Source organism: Nanorana parkeri, unplaced genomic scaffold (assembly GCF_000935625.1).
Source record: "Nanorana parkeri isolate BGI_ZX_2015 unplaced genomic scaffold, ASM93562v1 scaffold23, whole genome shotgun sequence".
Taxonomy (NCBI): Eukaryota; Metazoa; Chordata; class Amphibia; order Anura; family Dicroglossidae; genus Nanorana; species Nanorana parkeri.
The window spans coordinates 2,650,247-2,671,459 of record NW_017306291.1 but is presented as its reverse complement, the minus strand read 5'-3'; the positions used below and the strand labels follow the sequence as shown (position 1 = coordinate 2,671,459).

The 21,213-nt window shown below is 42.2% G+C and overlaps 1 protein-coding gene across 1 annotated transcript in view; it reads left to right on the top strand.

Moving 5' to 3' along the window:
• LOC108793058 (macrophage mannose receptor 1-like) overlaps positions 1-18,686 on the top strand; it is a 70,312-nt gene extending 51,626 nt beyond the window's left edge. The window contains 9 exon segments of the mRNA XM_018563982.1: positions 331-497; positions 2,829-2,931; positions 4,203-4,438; positions 5,935-6,100; positions 10,192-10,341; positions 12,448-12,564; positions 15,830-15,925; positions 17,832-17,864; positions 18,400-18,686. Coding sequence (XP_018419484.1) covers positions 331-497; positions 2,829-2,931; positions 4,203-4,438; positions 5,935-6,100; positions 10,192-10,341; positions 12,448-12,564; positions 15,830-15,925; positions 17,832-17,864; positions 18,400-18,635 — 1,304 coding nt within the window. The 3' untranslated portion in view covers positions 18,636-18,686.
• Positions 18,687-21,213: the final 2,527 nt, after the last annotated feature.

Below are 21,213 nucleotides of genomic sequence, written 5' to 3'. Positions count from 1 at the left end.
CAATAATAATACAACACATTCTAAAAAAATAAATAAAATGTAAACGATAAGATAAATAAAAATTTAAAAAGGTAAAATAAAAAATATAAAAAAGTGATAATAAATGTTACAAAAATAAAGAAACAATAAAAAAAATTAAAACTAACCCTGTCGCCCCTGCCATTCTCCATTGATGTGTGTGTGTGTCGGGGAGGGGGCGCATTGCGGAATCTGGTCTTGGGGCAGCAGGGAGAGTAAATACGGCCCTGCTCTTACACCTCCATTAACAAGGCCAAAGTGTTGTTGTAGCACATTCTTCTATTCTAACATTTTGTCTACGTTTTCTTCCAGCTTTCCTGACTTACAATTTAAGAAATATTAAAAATCCTGTCTGGATTGGATTGAATGATATCAGCTGGGATAGTAGATATCGATGGACTGACCAGAGTGGCGTGTATTATACCAACTGGGCAAAAGGTCATCCTTCCATGCACCACTATTATAGTGGCGAGGAAAATGTAAGTTGTAGCTAGTTTGAACTAGCCTTTGGGGAAGTTTGAGATAGATTTTGGGGCCAAAAATTTAATGAGAGTACAGGCAGTCCGCGAGTTACATAGATCCGACTTACATCTGACTCCTACTTACAAACAGAGGCTATTAGTGTACAGCAGGGGTAGTTGTAATGCTACCGTGCTCGTGCCGAGTGCCCTCTTTTATTGGGTCTGGTTTCTAGTGCTGTATGTACATTACAGGAAGTTGGCTCTTGTTAGACGTGCAGACAAGGGGTGTCCACCTCTTCTTCCAGGTCACTGTGAGGTTTTTACTGCTGTCTGTATCCTCATTAGAAAGATTTGATCTCACTTCCTGTCCTTGAGATAACAGGAAGTGAGAGGAAATCTAGCCCTAGGAAGGGAAATTCACTCCTGTAAGAGTTATCATGTGGTAAAGGTGTCTCCACTGAAGCTAAACCCAATTCAAATCCAATTGTCACAAGGACAGAAAGTGAGGTGAAATCTTCTGAACAGGGGCACACACAACAAAACAAACTTTACAGGGGGTTAACCCTTCCCTATGCTATCCAAAACAAAAAGAAAATCATTTTTGTGGCTGGAGTTACACTTAAAAAATGTACCTGTTCCAACTTACATACAAATTCAACTTAAGAACAAACCTACAGTCCCTATCTTGTTCATAACCTGGGGTGTACAGGGACAATGATGGCATGCTTGGACTTGTAGTTCCTTAGCTGATATATATGTGTGGGGGTGGGGGGTACAGTACTAGTGGATGTTTATATAATATGGGGGGGCGAAAAAAAATGTTCTGCCCCGGGCGCCCATAACTCTGGTTACGCCACTGCCTGTACCATAACCTTAAATTGGTGTAATGGAACCGTCCACCACTGTGCTTGCAGGTTAAACTCCAAATCTGAAACATAAGGTGGTGGTGTCATCTTGGAGCTGTGAGGTGCCCTGAGGTCTGACAGCTGAACCCCTTTCAAGCACTTGACCTTGTCTACAAGCTCCTAAGTGCCCACAGCAGCATTAAATAACAGAGCCCTGTAGGAAGGAATCCAGTGCACATCTGCAGGGATCCATAACTATTTACTATTACTAATGCTTAGGAGTGATTAGTACAAACTGTGGGTACATATTAGATATGGATTATGCTAATTTGATCACTTGAACTTGTGCATTACATATTATAATACAAAATGTTTTGAATCACCACAGGAACAAGGACACCACACCCCTAGGTATACAACAAAGAATAGAGATAGATGGGGCTTTTTAGGTGTCAAGAAATGCAATGGAGGATAATGCAACATAATAATTATAATGTTATTAATAATGTTAATAAGAATGATATTATTATGTTGCATTATCCTCCATTGCATTTCTTGACACCTAAAAAGCCCCATGTATCTCTATTCTTTGTTGTACATTACATATTATTACACTATGAGTGTTCCATGTAACAGGCAATGGTCAGACACATTTTGTAGAATTAATCCACTTCTTCAGGACCAATATGAAAGGCATTTATGATATTTAGTAAACTTTATAGATGTAATTCAGTGGCCTTAACATCAATACCTTGCACCAAGATTATTAGGGAAAACTGTCCACGCGATAAAAGTACACAAAGTAAAAAACTCCTTATAGCCCCCCCACTGAAAGCAAATGCTCCCATCATAAGTGTAATCCTGTCACACAGCCATGTTAGATCCCCTCTGCCAATGGGAAACTGGTGACCAGCCCCTTAATGGCACCAACAACAGTGTGAGTGCCCTGTTTAGAAGTGACTTATCAGACAACTTACATCTGACTGAAGTCATCCACCGACAAAGAACGTGTGCCCTTACAAGTCCAACAGAGATACGCAAACATCTGGTAACAGCTATTAAAGTCAACAGAGGAGAGTGGGTGTGCACATACCTACCCCTGTCCCCATATCTATAACATAGGGAAGAGGCGTTCTGTAGTTCACAACAGTAAACTGGATAACAATGCTTGAGATAACACTGCAGATTGCACAGAGCAGCTCTGTATTTCTGGCAGGATCAACATTTACTTTTTGCACTTGAACGGATATAACAAAACACTTTCAATGGTTTATTTACTGGACCAAAAGGGAGCAAATAACAAAAGTTGTTTGGTAGGGTTAACATACACTTGAGGTCTTTTATAGACTCCTACAGAATATATTGCAGTTGACTGATATGCACTCTAGGACAGCTGAACACAGGATGACCTTTCAGCAGATAACCAGTTACCTGAAAATGTTCTCATTTGCTTTTTTATTAACTGAAAATCTTTCTTGCAACAAATGTTAATGTTTCCTTGTAGAACGATTGTGTGGCTATGAAAGTGGGTACTGTGATGGATACCGGGACCTGGACCGAAGAAGACTGTAAACTGGAGAAAGGATACATTTGCCAAAAATCTGAAGGTGAGATTCATCTAAGTAAAGAATCATGGCAATCCTCTCATAATTAGAGTCCATTCACACCAGGGCAGTTGCGGATCAGCGCGCTGATCTCAAAAGGGAGGTTTGGGGAGTCTTTAATTGCGTTTCAGTGCTGAAATGCGATTAAGAACGCCCAAAACCACGCTGATCAGGGCAGCACCATTTCTGTATGGAAACCGGACTGATCAGCGCAGCAAAAATAGTGCAGGGAGCGGTTCGGATTGCGCGGATGCATGAATGGTCCCCATAGCAATGTATGGGATCGTTCATGTCGGTGGATCCGTGCGGCCGAACAGCCCCGGTATGAAAGGGGTCTCAATATAGCTACACTCCCACTGCACTCTCATTCGTACCTCCATTCTGCTAATATAAAATCCCATATGTAAAGATAACTCTGATTTCTTCCTTTTGTTATACTAATAGCCCTGCAGTAGCTGAAGCTTGTAACTACCAAAGTCTTGTGCAAATCTAGTCATACCATCACGAGCACCCATAAAACAACCTGTCCTTTCACTTGCTGCTTTTTCCAGTAACCTTACTCCCCTCTGCTGGAGACCCGACCAGCCAACCTGCTTCAACAGATTCCTCCTTCATGGCAATGTTATGGAGATTCCACTTTTGCAGTGATTCTTTACAGTGTTTAGCCAAAATGAACTCAAAGGTGGCACATAGCATAAAATATTTATTGAAATTGACACTAAACTCAGGAGTTAAATCTTAAAAAAGCATTCAAGCATCCTAACTACCGTATTAATGAATATGTAACTTATTTGTGTATCACTCGTCTGTAGATCTTAAAATCATCTCTAAATTGGTGATGACACCGCTCCAAGATCGCTCCCTTGATGGACTAAAATCTCAATACAAATTAGTAAACTAAACATGAGATTGTAGTCCATCACAGGAGCAAGCTTGGAGCGGTGGCTGCTTTACAACACGCACAGGGACCGTGGGGAACAAAAGTAGTCACCCTCCAGAAGGAAGGACAGTGTCAGCACCAATTCAGAGATGAATAGAGGATCTACAGCCGAGTGATACACAAATAAGAGACATTGTTATTAATAGTTAAGGGGCTTGAATGTATTTTAAAGATTTAACTCCTGAGTTTATTGTCACTTTAAGAGCAACTCTGCTCAAAATGAACTTTGGGTAGAACTGGTCCTAACATATGGTGCCAGTAGCACGTAAGGACATTTATGCTTTAACATTCTAAAATAGTGATTTGACTGTTTTGATTATCTTCTCCTCTTCAGACCCTGCCCTGCCTGTTGAGACAACTGTGTCTCCACCACCAGACCACTATGAGTTTGGTGACGCCAGCTACAAACTTCAGAAAACGAAGATGAAGTGGGATGAAGCGCAGCGAATGTGTAAACAATCAGACTACGAACTAGCCAGCATTCTTGACCCGAGCGCGGCCTCCTTTATAAGAGTGCAGCTAGATAAATTTAAGGAACCTTTATGGATTGGTCTTTACAGTAATAATAAGGTCGGTACATTCTGTTGTAATGCAGTAAGATGAATTTGTTTAATTCGGTTTTATGTATATATTCTGCAGTGAAGAAAGTAATCTGACAATACAGAGTACAGTGGCCCAGATTATATAAAGTACAGCAAAACATGCAGAGCACATTGTCCAAGCACAAGCAACATACAGCAGATGGTACACAGCATAGCAGTTTACTGTATGTAAGATACCTCAGTTCACGAACACGCTTGTTCGCGAGCAAGTCGGTTTGCGAACAAGAAGTTCGGCAAAATTTTGCTTCCATTCTCGAACTCCGCATTGGGTGATGAACGCGACCGCAACCATCTTCCCTGCTCTGACACATGGTCGTGGCTTCCTCTAGTCTGATCACAGTTTGATTCGGTTCGCAACCATTTCGGTTCGCGACCAGAATCGTGGAACGAATTAAGTTTGTGAACCAAGGTACCACTGTACAACACAGTGTAGAGCGCAGTGATTTACAGGTCTATTCACTAAAGGGTGAAGAGTTTGGAGAAGGCAGGAGAAGGGAACAATCTAGGCCAAAATACCTGATTTGGAAAAATTCTCCAATTCAGCTCACTTTCACATTGTCTCTGTATTTATTAAAACACCATTAAATGTATTTTTTAAATACAAACAGTATAAGTACCTGAATTTGACCTAGTGTCAGCCTCTATCAGCCCCAGTACAGCAGGGCTAGCCTATAAAAGGAACAAGCTGCAGAGCCAATCAGTTCATGTGCTGTCAAGAAGCATGCTGATAGAGGGACAAAACAGAGTAACAGAGAGATGAGCCCATCACTGAGCTGCTTCTCCCTTCACTGTCCAGTCACAGGCTGGGAGCGGGTGCAGGGCAACCTGTGCTCAAAGGGAGTGGGTTGAATTATACTGCACATCAGAGTAAGGACACCTAGCAGCAGAAAAATGTAGTGCGGGGGATAATCTCTGGACTGAAGTGAATGTTCCTGTTATTTTTGGATAGAGTTCTGCTTTAAATACTTTCAGCATGTTGAATTTGCAGGAATTGTTGGTGGGTGGTACACCACCTGAAATGAGCAAATGTGAAAAATGTCTGTTTTCATATTATGTGGCTGTAACATTTGCCATATTATAAGTTCAGTGAATGTTCCTGAAAACTGGGTTTTGTGTTGAAGAATGAAGCAGGGGAGGGTCATTGCAGAACAGAGATTTTCCATGGTACAGATGCACTAAAACTGCACAGAAAAACAAGCATTAGCTTCTTTTTTAAAAAAATGAATGATAACATTAATTTCAATGGACCTGTTTAATGATTATTAATATAAAAAATATTTTATCCTAATTTTGTAAAGCATTTTATTAGCATACATGTTGACATTTTATATCTGTTCTGTCATGGCCTGCATGTTACACAAAAGCTTTGGGATAAACTTTAGGGGAAAAACAACAGGCATTTTCCTTCCCCCATCATTGGTACTAAGAATCCAAAATAAATTAGTTACTTTATAATTGTTTCAGACGGACAATCAGTACAAATGGACGGACGGCTGGAAACTCCGTTACACCAAATGGGCTCCCGAAGAACCAAAGGAAAAGAGTGCTTGTGTTTATATCGATACGGATGGCCAGTGGAAGACAGCATCCTGTAATGAGACTTATGCTTCAGTTTGCTGGAAGAACAGTGGTACGTTGTGCATGAGTGAAGCAATGTGCATACTTGCCTTGCCTTCTTCCAGTACTGCCTGCAGGAACCCTCCACTGCCTTCCTTTCTTTCCTGCAGTGGCTTGGTAAGGATGCTGGGCTGTAGGCAACCATTCATGCCATATTATAGAAGGCACTGTACCACAGTGCTGCATGAGTCCAATTTCACAAAAAACTTTTTTTTTTAATAGAGTGGGAAAAGGTACAAATGTTGGTTAGGTTTTACTGTTGTCTATGTCGCCATCAGGGAGATTCCCCCTCACGTTTTCTCCTTGTCACACCTTGAGACACAATTTATTTTTGGCTTAAGGAAGTGATGGGAAATCTCCCCAGGGATACAGGCAGTAATAAAATCTTGACAAAGCTTCCAAGCCTTCCTAAATCCCAGCCTGCTTGAGAAAGATGTTTTATAACGGCAATTGTCTTTTACAAAGAGGTTTTCCCTCACTTCCTGTTCCACTTTAGCACATTCTGATGCTGAGGGTGTCACCAGCAAAGACAAAAAGGGGTGAAACCTCTCCTGACAGAGGCCCTAACCATTCACCCTCTACCCCTTAAAAAAGGGAACGTGCATCTTTGTGTCTCCCCTCACTTTTGGCTGAGGACATAATTAAAAAGTGGTAGTCCTGTGCACAGAGTCAATGGCTCTGACAGTGGACCTCCAAAAATTGTTGAACCTGTGGTGATATTTTCTACAAAATAAAATGTATAGCTAGCAGCAGAGCAGTGGGGTGGGGTGGTGGCACTTATCGTCTTATACATATCTGCCTTTAAAACGCTGTTGATTCCTAATATTAAAACATTTTAGTATTACTTTGCATTTGGTTAGGAACTGCACATTACTATAACTTCTTATTGTTGGGCTTTGTTCTAAACTGCATCCTTTAGGCCCCTTTCACTCGGGCTGATCAGGGGAGGATCCGTGCATATCAGTGCGACATTCGTGTCCATCAGTTTTTTTCTGACTTCTGGCAATGGAGGAAAAAAATGAAGTTACCAGTGGTTTCTATGACAGCCTATAGGGAATCGCATGTAAATGGACTGGAGTCGGGGGTAACTGGGCGTAAATGGACGCTTGTTCGTTTACACTAGACATGTGCGATTCGTTTCGTTCCGAATCGAAATTCGGACGAATTTTCGGAAATTCGGACATTCGGATGTATCCGAATTCCGAATTACAGACATAACGAATGCAAACGAATCTGAATTTCCATTTCCGAAATTCGGTAGCGGTAGTTCGAACGTTAGTTTCTTATTCGTTTCGTTCGTTGGAGCAAAGTGACATTAGAGAAGGAGAAAAATATTTTTTCCCCCTCAAATGTCACTTTGCTGCAAACGAACGAACGAAACGAATAAGAACAGAAAACGAAACGAACGTTCGAACTACCGCTACCGACTTTCGTCCGAATCCGAATTCTGAATCCGAATTGACTTTCACACCCGAATCCCGAAAAACGAAATAACACAAATCCGAATTTAAAACGAAACTAAACTAAACTAATTTTTTGGCAGTGCACATGTCTAGTTTACACACAACTGTCCATCGACTCACATTGGGCATCTGATCCGGTCCTCTTGAAAACCCAGATGGATCACCTGTGTGAAAGGGGCCTTACTATAAAATATTTAATACACTTGCAAACTAGCTACAGTGTCTCAGTCCACTCCTGTTTACCTTATTACTTTATCCAAAACGTGACATATATGGCCAAAAGCATGTGGTTTCCACTCCAAATGATTGAGTTCACGTGTGATAAGGCAAAAACAACTTCTGTTCATGATGAACCATTTTGAAAATTAATTTAGAAGAGTGAAGTTAAAAAGTAAAGATTAAAAAAAATACAGTAAAAATTTGAGTTCTTAAAGATGCAAGCTTTCATGGTTTTCCTTGGCTCCCTTCCTCTGGCTTTCTGGAATTCTGTGAATTGAGTAAGGAAAGTAATTCCAGAAAGCCTGAGGAATAGAGCCAAGGAAAACCCTGAAGGAAGGGACGTAAGGAAAGTTCTGAAGGCTTGCATCCTTAAGAACTTAAAGTGGACCTTTACCCCCCCTTTCACTAAAAATCACATCAGCATGCAGCTCTGCGGGCTGATATGAAATCATCTTACATTCATTAGCTAAACAAACATAGTTTACTTTTACTTACAATTATTGTTTTTCTACTTCCTGGTCCAGTTCTGGCACATATGATGTAATCGTGTCCAGGTGTTGCATCCTGGGAATTTTACATCAGTATACAAAAACGAAGACCAGGGGAAAAAATGTTTTTACATCAGCAGAGCAATGCTGGGAAATATTATCTGTAATCTCACGAGATCTCAGGGAAAGGCATTTTCCTCCTTGGAGATGATGTGCATGGTCACATGTCCTAGTCACATGTGCCAGAGTTCCAGGAAGTAAAGGGAGATGTATTAATCTGCCCTTAGTAAAATGGTTACTGTGAGAAGAATGGAGAAGAAAAGAAAAATAAGGTATTCAAAGAATAAAAAGTCGGCAACTATCTAGAAGTATGTGTTTGTAGATTGCCATTACTGAACATTTTAAGGGTGTATTTGTTATCATTTCAAAGATATGGGTAAAGTTCCTCTTTAAAGGAGAACTATGGGGTTGAGGCTTTTCCCCATAGTTCTCCTTAGGGTAACGGGAGGACACAAACTAGCGCCCTCCCGTCACCAAAGGCTCAGTATACCGCGAGCTGTAGCTCGCGGTATACTGAGATGCCGCAGTATACCGCGAGCTGCTGCTCGCGGTATACTAAGACGCCGCAGCTGAAGAAGATCCCGACAATTATGTCTGGATCCGCCCAGCTGCGTGACTGACAGCTGGCTCTGCCTATCTAGAGGCAGAGCTATCTGTACCCACCCCCTCCCCCATCCGTTCCGCCAGTCAGCGCTGGCGGATCCGAGCGGGGAATCCAGCCCCTCCCCTGTCACGGCAGAGAGCCGTGACAGGATCGAGAGGTGAGCGAACGCCGGTATGTGTTCGCTCACCTCCCGATCTACTGAGCCGACCTGTGACAGTCTCATTGTCACAGGTCGGCTAGAACTATGAGGTGAGTGAAAAGCACTCACCTCATAGTTCTCCTTTAAGTTATGCAATAAATGGTATCACTTAAACGCCAAATGTTTGGCATTAGTTGATGGCTATCATGGAATACGTGTCTCTACTACTGCTATTATTGATGTAGTATGCAAAGACATTTTAGATAATTGGGCACTTCCAACCTTGTGGCAACAGTTTGAAGAAGGACCTTTTTAGTACCAGCATGACTGTACCCTGGTTCACAAAACCAGCTCCATAAAGACATGATTATTAAGATTATTGGTGAGGACCTATATTGAGGTGGCCTGTACAGAGCCCTGACCTCAACCCTATTGAATATTCTTGGCGTGAATTGGAATGGTATCTGCGAGCCAGGTCTTCTCATTCAATATCAGCACCTGACTGCAAAAATTGTCTTTTGGCTGAATAGAAACAAATTCCCACAGAAACACACAAAAATCTTGTGGAAAGCCTTCCAAGAGGAGTTGAGGTTGTTATTGCTGCACATGATGGGAGGGGGGTTATCAGCTCCATAGTAATGTAATAGGTTTGGGAATTAGATGACTAAAAGATTATATACCATAGGTGTGATGGTCTACTTTTAGCCATACAGTGTATAGTAAGTTACCATATAACCTAGAATGTAGAACATGCAGACCACATGACAAATCATACTGGATCTAAATATTACCTGTACTTTCAAAGAAAACACTTTTTTCCTTTTTGCCTACCCCTCAACCAAAAGTACCTCCCCCTTTCCCATCCCTTATGAATCAGATGGCCATGGTCTGCACAAATCTTCAAAGCCTATGGCCAAAATCTTCTTTTGCCCTGGCTGTAATAAAGCTCTATAGACTTCTGCAATGCCATCTTCTGATACAGGAGGCAGACTATAAGTTGAAAGTGAAGGTTATAAAAATGATTGACACAAAAGAGTTATATTTGTCTTCCTGTTGAAATGTTGTGTATTCCACAAAATGGCAGAACAATTGTTCTCATAAAAGCGCTAACTTCTCTTTTAACGCTTTCAGTCGTGGCTCCCACCGAACCACCTCAAAAGCCTGGGAAATGCCCAGAATCATCCTCCAAAAGCTGGATTCCTTTCCGCAGCCATTGCTACTTCCTGGATGCTTCAGACGACTCAACCTGGAGTCAGGCATCCATGCAATGTCTTCGACATGGTGAGTATTCTGACTCCGATTGTTGTATTAGCGATTTAACCCTTGCTGAGACCTCTATGTCTGGCCTGTATAAGCAGATTTAATAACCGCGGACAATCCTTATCAGATAGCTGAACTCACCAAATACCTTTTCATCCACGATTGCTTTATTGCTTGCAGCAGATTAGATACAGCAGACAACGGGATACATCAGATGAATTAACAGATGGTATTTGAAGGTCGGAGATAGTAATGTTTCCAAGCATGCAATGCAGATTAACATGTGGTCATGTTACTGTCAACTATGTCACTAGATTACTGGAGAAGAAGGGCGGTACATTACACACAAGGGGAAATACATCATAGCTGGCAGGAAACACAGAAAAACATGCAATAACCAGATTGACCACAAGATGTCAGCACATGAACCAGCTACAATGCTGCTCACAATACAGCATATGGCTTAAAGAAAGTAAATATTAATTAATGTGAATATTAACTATGACTATGAATTGTCATATTTCATACAACTATAGTGGCAGCACAGTGAGTTTGATGAAACAGACACTGTAACAGGTATATAAAAGGGTGAATGTTACTACAGGGGCAGTTCAATACCTGCAAACAGCTGAGACTCAAGCTGGCCATACACTGCTCGAACTTCATGGGAATCATGCAGATGCAGCTTAGTTTGAGCAGTGTGTGGCCCTATTGGCACCCTTCTGTTCAAGAAAAGTAGATTTTTCAATCAACTTTTGTTGAAGGAGTCAGTCTGAAAATACAAATACAATACAAATACAATATAATACAAATTAGTAAACTAATCCTGAGATTGTAGTCTATCACAAGAGGGAGCTTCCTTTCACTTCCTGTCTTGAAGACACATAGGGAAAGAAGAGGAAATCTGCTCAAAGTGAAGGAACTCTCAGCTTAGATAGTTGTCACCAGGATATGTGTCCCCATTGGATGACATACCCTTGTCTCTTGCTCTAGTAACAACTCTAAAATGTTGGATTTCCCCTCACTTACTGTCTTAGTGACAGTGGTCACCAGAACAGAAAAAGAGGGTCATCCCTACAGTGGAACAGTAGAAAGGTATCATGGCACACTCACGAGCCAGCATGTAAAACAACTTGTCTCACCACTAAGGTTAATAACAGAGGTTTGGATACACGTCTTCTGCAGAAAATGTGAAAGCCGCACTGCCGCGCCAAGGCACCTCTTATAGTGCGGTCCTAACTCTAAACTATGAGAGTCTCCATCTTGGAGCACATGGGGGCAGAAGATTTCAAATTGGGTGCAGGTTTGTCAGGAGGAAGCCCAACCTCCTTAAAGGCACAGGGACACACAAGGGATCCCGCACATCCCAATGGCAGCTGAGAACCCCCATGTGTCACTGCACCAAATCGGTCAAGCAAAACAAATGACAAAAACACTCAACAATTTGTCACCACTACAGTGGAGACACAGGCAGGAATACAAAACTTGACAGATGATCTAATCCTTCCCTGCTATATTCAAAACTTTGAAAAAACGTTGTGCCTTTACTTACACTTTATAGGATATCTAAATTCAAGAACAAAAACACAATATATTGCGACCTATCAGCCCTAAGATATTGTAGCTGCATTACTTTTCTTTTTTCAGACTAAGAACATTTTGAGCAAGTAGAGAAAATACCTGTTGATTGTGCCTGAACTGTCATGTCCCTATCAGTTCCTGTGGGCTGAACTGAAAGCACAAACAAATGTTAACTTTCTTCTGTGAAGTACTAATCCCCCCCATTCACCATGTCATTGAGATAAAGAGAGGAAGACATGTTTGAAGTCTGCCCTGGGTGACGACCAAGGCTTCCTCTATAGATAGTGGGGGAGTGAACGTAGTCACCCAGGGACAGGAAGCGAGTTATTTGCAGGATCAACAAGTGGAAGAAAAAAAAAGGAAAAAATGCAGCCACCACATCTAAGGGCTAGTACGCTGTAATAAATTACAACTTTGCTTTTTGGTTTAGATATCCTTTAATAACATATATGAAATAAATGAATGCTTACTGCGTACTTCTTCTTATATTTCTTGTGTATGTAAAAAAAAAATTTCCTTTCACTGTTTTGGAATTTTTCTTTGCAGGCGGTAATATGGTTTCAATTGAAGATCAGCATGAAGCAGAGTTTCTGAATGACCATGCCTTTTTGCTCAGTGACAAGGAAAGCTCCTTTTGGATCGGTTTATATAAAAATGTAGAAGGTGCAGTATCATATCTAAACATCTGTTGTTTCATTTATCATATACGGTCAATGTTCATTAACTGAAAGGGAAGCAACTCCTTAGAGGCGGAGATATTCTCCGAAAACATGGAAGGAACCAAAAAATATCAAGGGGAATGGACGGCATTTTAAAGGAGGTATAGCCAAATTAATTTGAGTGTGATCAGTGATGATAGGGCAATAAGATAAATCCTGCATTGGTTGTCAGCGTCTGCCCCCTCCTCCCGAAGTAAAGCCTTTCTTACATTGGGGGTCAATTGGGAGCCCCAGTATTATCCTGTGTTACAGTGGTGGTCAGCCAGCCCCCGCTCCCATTATAGTGCCTCTATGACACTGTTCCCCATTATAGTCCCACTCACATTATAGTAGAAGTAAGTATCCCCAGTGCCAGCATGTCACCCCATTGCAACTATTATGTCTCCTCAGTGCCACCCTGTCACCCCAGTGCCACAGACATGTCTCCTCTGTGCCACCAACATGTCTCTCCAAAGCCACCATTATGTTTCCCATCAGAATTGCCTTCTTTCTTTCTCCTCCCCCATATGCAAAGTTGGGCAGGGAAGTGGTGGCGAGACATAGCTACCTGTTCTGGTGTACTGGTCCCCGCGGGTCCACATTGATCTATGCCGATTCACTTCTCCGATCTATCTCAGGAGCATCTATTTATGACATCTTATATAAGCATCTAGGATGGATGCAAGACAAGGTTCCCAGGGACCATCATGGCAGAACAGGTAGCTATGTCTCACCACTGCTTCCCTGTGCTAATCTGCGTGCGAAGGAAAAGCACTTCTGGTGGAGGGTTGAAACGATGGGGATGTGATCTACCCATTACATGTCAAGTATATATCCCCATCGCACACCACACTGGGAAACCCCTAAATGGGGTACTGAAACAACTGGTAGATGGCAACACAGTGAAGAAGAAAAATATGTTACCAGCACACTTCAATCCTCCAACAATGAAATCGCCTTCATTGACGTTTGTTCACCATGTGACAGAAATTCAACATTTTGGAACTACCAGGGGAACCTTCCTCAGGCAAAGGTAAATAAAATTCACAAATATGCACAACAAAAATATATACAGATGAAACACCACAATTTACCATCAACATGACGTCACAATTACTTCATATTCCCACCAAAATCTCATGAATAAAAACAATAGCAGCGAATTTCCTATCAGTGATGATCTCCATATTGCTAACATAAGTATGGTATATCTGTCAATTCAGAAATTGAGAAAGCTAGTCAGATGACCAGCAACACTTCTTTTAACCACTAAATGCTCACAATCTTCCCAGATTGATTAACATCCAGGATAATTTGGCCCACATAGCATGAACCCAAGCTATTATGCACCCACCCCCAACCTGTTACTGGCACAGAAGGAAAAGCAGCAGTGATGATTACAGGTATATAAAATGTTATATAATGTTGTAGTAAAGTGTTAGCACACAGAAAACTAAATTCTGGGCTGTAATCATACCTCCCATTGTCCCTCATTTGGAACCAAATCCCTCTGTCCCTCAATACTTCTCCCTTGTCCCTAGCAAGCAGTAGATATAGGCAAATAAAAAAAAAAGCTTTCGCAGCGGTTTACACTTACCCTGTTTTCGTCTCGCGCTCCCGCCCGAGAATCCGAAACTGCTCGGGCGGCCGCAAAGCATCTTGGGGCGGGCGCATGCGCAGTTCGGATTCTCGGCCGGGAGACAAGCAGAGACTGAAGGTAAGGCTTTGGACGCGTGCACCCGCATGCAGACACCGCTGGATCAGAAGTGCCTGCAAGCAGAGAGGAGTCAGCGTTGGATCGGAGAGCCGCCGCACCGCTGGAGGGACAGATTAAAACATCAGGAAAGAAGAGGAAGATCGGATTAAGAGACATCATTTAAGGTAATTGCTGACATTAACATTGGGGGGAGGGCAAACATTTTTTGGCTTTAATGTCACTTTAACTATCAACAAAAATGTATCTTATTTGTGTATCACTCGGCTGTAGATCCTCAAATCATCTCTAAATTAGTGCTGACACTGTCCTTCCTTCTGGAGGGGGGCTACTTTTGTTCCCCATGGTCCCTGTGTGTGTTGTAAAGTAGTCACCCCTCCAAGCTCACTCCTGTGATCAACTACAATATCACATTTAGTTTACTAATTTGTATTGAGATTGTAGTCCATCACGGGAGCGAGCTTGGAGAGGTGACAACTTTACAACACACACAGGGACCATGGGGAACAAAAGTAGCCCCCCTCCAGAAGGAAGGACAGTGTCAGCACTAATTTAGAGATGATTTGAGGATCTACAGCTGAGTGATACACAAATAAGATACATTTTTGCAAAAAATTAAATAGAAGAAAGACATAACGCTAATACTTTGTCTGAGCCTACATAAACAAAAGAAAATCATTAAAATAGTTGTAAACTACACAGCAATGAACAACTGTTAAGAAAATAATCACTTTGGTCAAGAGTAGACTATGAAATACACAGCATATACAATACACAACACAGCACATAGCATATATAGTACAGGAGTTTATGTGATCTACCACTCAGTATATAGAGTGCAGCGATCCACAGTATGTATCATAGGGCCCCTTACTTTAATGTCCTGGCAACTTTGGAAGAAAAAGAAACCCACTGCTGTCAATGGGGACTGAAACATTGCAGAACAATGAGAGCTCAGTGGGGGCCAGAGGGGTACAGTGATGGTTACCGGGGGCCAGAGAAGTGCAGTGGGGGGTCAGTGGGGACTGATGGAGTACATTAGTAGTCAGTAGGGGGCACAGAGGTACAGTGGTGGTCAGTGGGTACAGTAAAGGTCAGTGGGGGTCAGAGGGGTACAGTGGTGTCAGTGAGGGCTGATGGGGCACACTGGTGGTCATTGGGTGCCAGGGGGGTACATTGGTGGTCAGTGGGGGCTGGAGGTGCTTGGGACTTATTTGCTGAGTGCATTTCCGTCAAATTAGCAGGTATTTTTCTGTATTTGCAGATGGTTTAAAGGGCTGAAACTTGGAAAAATATGCATGGATTGCAGAGATGTAATGCCTATGTTTTTTGTTTTTTGACATACACAAAGGACCTAAGAAACATAACAATTTGGTGGTTTATTCAGAGGCAAAAAAACCTCCTAACTAAAATGGAGTTGGTGTTGAGATAGAAAACAAATGACAAAATTAGGGAAAACTATTATCTTTTACTGAAAACTTAACCTTTAATAAATGATAAATGTGTTTGCTTTTAGGAAGATGGCTGTGGATGGACAATACTCCGATGGACTATGTAAACTGGAACACGGAAAGATCATTTGACAGTTCGGATTTCCCAGATTATGGATTTAGTTAGTGTTGAGATTTCAGAAATACAAAACAAATTACAAAATTAAGGAAAACTATTATCTTTTTCTGAAAACTTAAACCTTTAAAAAATTATGTCTTTAATTTTAGGAAGATTTCTGTGGTTGCGCATACATAGTATGGAATCATTTCACGATTTAAATGAGGAATGTGTATCGATGAATGCAAAAACTGGGACCTGGAGCTACAGTCCCTGCTATTTAGACAAAGGATACATATGTAAAACTCTGAAAGGTAAGTTATTTTTTTCTCCTCTCCATGTGTGCTTTGTGTCAGCTTACATACACGAAGAGTCAAGAATGACCTTTAAAGGGAAACAAAACCAGAAAAGTGAATGTGGGATGGAGCTCTGCAAAAAAGGTGTAAATCTCCAAAAAAGACCTTCTTCTCTTCCCCAGCAGCTGATATTTTCTGTATCTCCACTTCACTGCCTATCACAGAGCCATAGAGTTCAGAGTCACCCTGTCCACACAGCATCATTTGTCAAGAATTAAAGGGTAATAAAAAAGTATACTTACCTTTCCAGCAGCCAGCAGGTTGATACGCTGCCTTCTTGGTGCCCGCCAGCCGCTGCAGGTATTCCACACTTCCAGTTGTGTAGAATACCTGCTCCCACACTGTACACTATAGTTCCTCCTGATGGCTCAAGTCACTATTGGACATATGAGCAGGGCCGGATGTCCCACAAGGCCAATCAAGGCCCGGCCTTGGGGCAGCAGGGAGTAGAGGGGCAGCAGCGGTGTGAAATCCCTATCTCCCAATGCCTGGGACATGCAGTTCCGGGCACCGGGTGGGTAGTTGTTTTCTGTGGGTAGCGGGCCGCATTGGGGAACCTGGCCTTGGGGCAGCAGAGAGAGTAAATCCAGGACTGCATACGAGTCGGCGGGAGGGACCACAATGTGCATTGAGGGAAACGGGTACTCTGGTCATCCAGCTGGTTGAATGCGTGCAGCGACAGTGAGCACCGAAGAGGCAGCGTTTTAACAAACAGGACCTTAGAAGTGTAAGTATAAAGCCTACCTAACTACAGGTATGTCATTCTCAACTTTAACTGTTTATTTCCGTGAGCCATGCAGGGGCGTCTTGTTTGTTCTTACCTTTTTCTTCCCAATAAGTCAGTATAATGGCACAACATGTTCAGGGCCGGATTAAGAGCATCATGGGCCTGGTGCTGTTGGCCTGTCGAAGGGGAAGCAGCAGAAGCAGTTCTCTAACCTGATGGCCACTCGCTCCTCGCTGGGGACCCGTGAGGCCCCAGTGAGCGGCCACCTATTATACCTTATTAGAGAGCCGCTGGTGCCTCTGCCTGATTGTGTTCAGCCTGGCCTAATTTTAGTGGTGGACCTGGAGCTGGCGCTCCAGTAGCTCCTATCCAACCCTGAACATGTTGATGGCAGCAACATTTATGAAAGAAAAGGAGCCCCCACCTCCCAATACTGCCACACTGCATAGGAATCAGTTTCAGGTTGCTTTATTCGGAAATGAGTCCTTTAGAGCAGTGGTCCCCAACCCCCGGGCCGCGGACCGGTACCGGTCCGTGGATCAAATGGTACCGGGCCGCTGACTGGGATATTCTGATGCATCGATGATGCAATTCATACCCTCGTGGAAATTACTATGCACCCACAGTGCAAATGAAACTGCATTATGGATTACAATGTATATATGTGGCATTTTACTAACAAATGTGGTGTGCTATGGATTGTAGGCACCAAGCAAAAAGAGAAAGTTTATAAAAATTAGAAAGCAAAAATGACATTAGTATTAATACACTTGGACATCATGTGACAGTAGTGCATTAATAATGGGGACTAACATAACTTTACTTTTCTTCTTAATATTTGATTTAAACTGACTTCAAAAATAATTTTCTTCATTTTATCTTTACAGTTCCGGTGTCTTCCGAAAATACGACACAACCAGGTACAGTATGTATACCTACTCAGCATTCTGAATACCTAAACTGAAACTGTTCCCAGATTATACGCAATAAAGTATTTCAATACTTTGAACAAATAGCAGAAAACATTTGAAACAAGCCATATATTACCTCTGTAGCTATGTGGCATTGTGGAGAAATTAATCTTTATAGTTCACACCAGAAGCATTGAAATGTTAGCTCGTTTCCTCTTACTTTCTATTGGACCACAATCTTGGCAGCCTGTCAGCCAAACTGAAAATAGACTTTAAAGTCTTTATGTTGAGAATGAATTACTTCACACTACATGCAGCTAACTAGGTCAGTGGAAGCTTGTTTTAACGTTTCTTTACTGCTAATTCAGAATTTGTAAATACTTAAAGGAGAACTATGAGGTGAGTGAAAATCACTCAGCCTCATAGTTCTAGTCGACGTGTGACAATGAAACTGTCACATGTTGGCTCAATAGATCGGGGAGTGAGCGAATGCATACTGTAAGTGCCCTTGTAATACTTTATAACATTAAGCCTTTACTTACAGAGACTTCCAAGCAAGAACAGAAGAAGCCATCACATGGAATCGCTGTAGGGGTGTCTATACTTGTCATAGCAGTTATTGCCTCAACCGCCATTGCAGTTTACTTAATGTACAGGAAGAGGCACAATAAGGCCCCTGACACAGAAAAAAGTTTCGATAACACATTATACTTCAGCAGCAGCCATGATACAGCAGTCCAGGACACCAACATTCTTGTGAATAATATGGAACAATTGTAAGCCAATTTTTCTTCATTCTTCTTCCTGGGGCCATATTTAGATATCATGCTGTCCTAGCACACCCAAATGATGGAGAGGTTTTGCAAAAGCTCTACGCTTGATTTAATAACACCTACAGTTAGTAAGGACTACCGGAGGCAGTATATTGTCTGCTTTATACACAGGACTACTTTTTAGCTATACAGACCACCAAACAGGAGTAAGGAGGGATGGCTCCATGAATAAGGAAAGGCCTTTGATTCCTCTGCACATCCATTTTCTTCTTTTAAAGTTCTCTTGTTGAGTTAACCAACAGTTTTCCAAGGCGGCCAGAACAGGGGGAAAAAATAATGCATTTGGATCGCACCCAGCAGCCTGTCAAACCGGCAAGTCAGCTCTGATCAAGGTTCAATATCTGAGTCTACAGCCTAATGCATTAACTGACAGTTCCAAGCCTCCTGCCCTTAAGAAGGGGTACAAACCAGAAATGTGTTGGCTACTTTCTATTAAAACGTTTTCATATAAACTAATTCTACTGTTCAGACTTCTACCTAATGGCGCTTCTCACCCATAGCTAAAACCTTCGCAAATGAAAAAGTCATCCTGGTTACTAAGTCTTGACTTGCCACACTTACCCTGCTGCCCTAGGCACTGGACCATAGGTGCCCTTATGGTGAATAAATGGCTTCTGAAATTGTTCTGTTTGTTGCAGATTGAATTGTTGACATGTGTTCCCCTATCTGTGCAGCCCCAGGATGCTGATTCAGTTTGATTGTAGAAATGAACAACAACAAACACAACTTTATGCCAATGTGCCTTTAAACAGGAATATTTAACTTGTGCTGACTTCCTGTAGTGATAATAATGACAAACAAAATAACAAACGACAACACAAAGTTGCTAAATGACTCCTTTGTCATCTCTTGCCTCGACTATTGCAATTTACTCTTCCCTGGCCTTCCTCTACATAGACTATCCTCCCTTCAGTCTATCATGAATACTGCTGCTAGACTCATCCACCTTACCTATAGCTCAGCGGTCATCGCCCCTCTTTGCTAATCCCTCCATTTTTTCAGCTCTTGCAATTTATAAAATTCACAATCCTAGCAGCAACATACAAAGTTATCTGCAAATCTTCCCTTGGCTACAACCATGTCTCAAAATATCACCCAAACTGTCCTCTCCGCTCCTCCCAAGAGCTGCTTTCTAGCTTCCTCGTCACCTCCTCCTATGCTCACCTACAGGACTTCTCCAGAGCTTCTCCCATCCTCTGGAACCCCCTACCCCAAGCTATCTGGCTGTTTTATACTGTGTCCACCTTTTGGCAATCCCTGAAAACTCATCTCATAGAAAACTCATTCAGAGAAGCCTATCTTGCCTCACCCCTAAAATCTCATCCTTCACACTCCCACTTGTATCACTTGCCCTTCCCTTTTAGTTTCTAAACTCTCACGAGCAGGCCCCTTCTAATCCCCTTGTATAGAATTGTATTGTACCTGTACTCAGGGGCGTAACTAGAAATCACAGGGCCCCATAGCAAAATTTTTTATGGGGCCCTGTGATTTCTAGTTATGCCCTTGCAGAGCCCACCTGATATCCCACACAGCCCACCTGAGAGAGACCAGGTGGGCTGGTCAAACCCTCTTACCTGTCAGCCCTTATCCGCTTTCTGTCTCCTCCTCCACGGTTGCTGGCAGGCCCCGCCTCCTCTTCCACCATAGGGCCTGCCTCCTCCTCCGCTGCTGACGCCAGCCCCAGCCTCCTCCTCCACAGCTGCTGGCTGTCACTGACTCAGCAGCGGCTGTGAGGAGGAACACGCAGCTGCACAGATCACTGACATGTTGTCAGAGATCTGAACAGCGACATGTTCCTCCTCACACCCGCCATTGACAGCCAGCAGCCTGAGATGCCACAGCGACCCAGGCGGCCCGCTCGGCATCAGGGGGATGTCCTGGCTGGGCCCCCCTGTGCCCCGGGCCCCATAGCAGCTGCCTTGGTCGCTATGGCAATTTTTACGCCACTGCCTGTACTGTCTCCCTATATGTTTTAAAACATTTCACAGACTGTTGCTGCTATATAAATCCTGTATAATAATAATAAAATTAATAATAATATTAGATACAGAGAAGATGGGATAAACTTAATTCGGGATGCTGTATAAGTTATTTTACCTCAATGCCTTATTTTATCTGGTAAATTACTCCTAAAAACTGCTCAGTTCAAATACAAGTATGTTTTAGGTGTGGAATTCATGCTTTTACATGAAATGGACATTTAAGTGTTTTTGTTATATTTTGTCACGAGTCATCAATTTTCTCACAAAGCATTTTGCTATCACCATCACAAGTGCCTCCTTTTCCTGCTCTCAGAAAACATCTAATTGAAACTCATATTTATTGCCAGCCTGACCCTGGCCATATTTCAGAGATTATCTGTGCACTAACCTCTGTGTACTGAGCCTATTGTGGTACTTAGCCATAAGGAGAAGGCAATGGTTTACCAGTAAACTGATGTACTATGTAAGATAAGTTTTATAAGCTTCAAGAAATTAAATTGATGATTGATGATTGAATAATTGGAGTTAATCTTCACACTATCT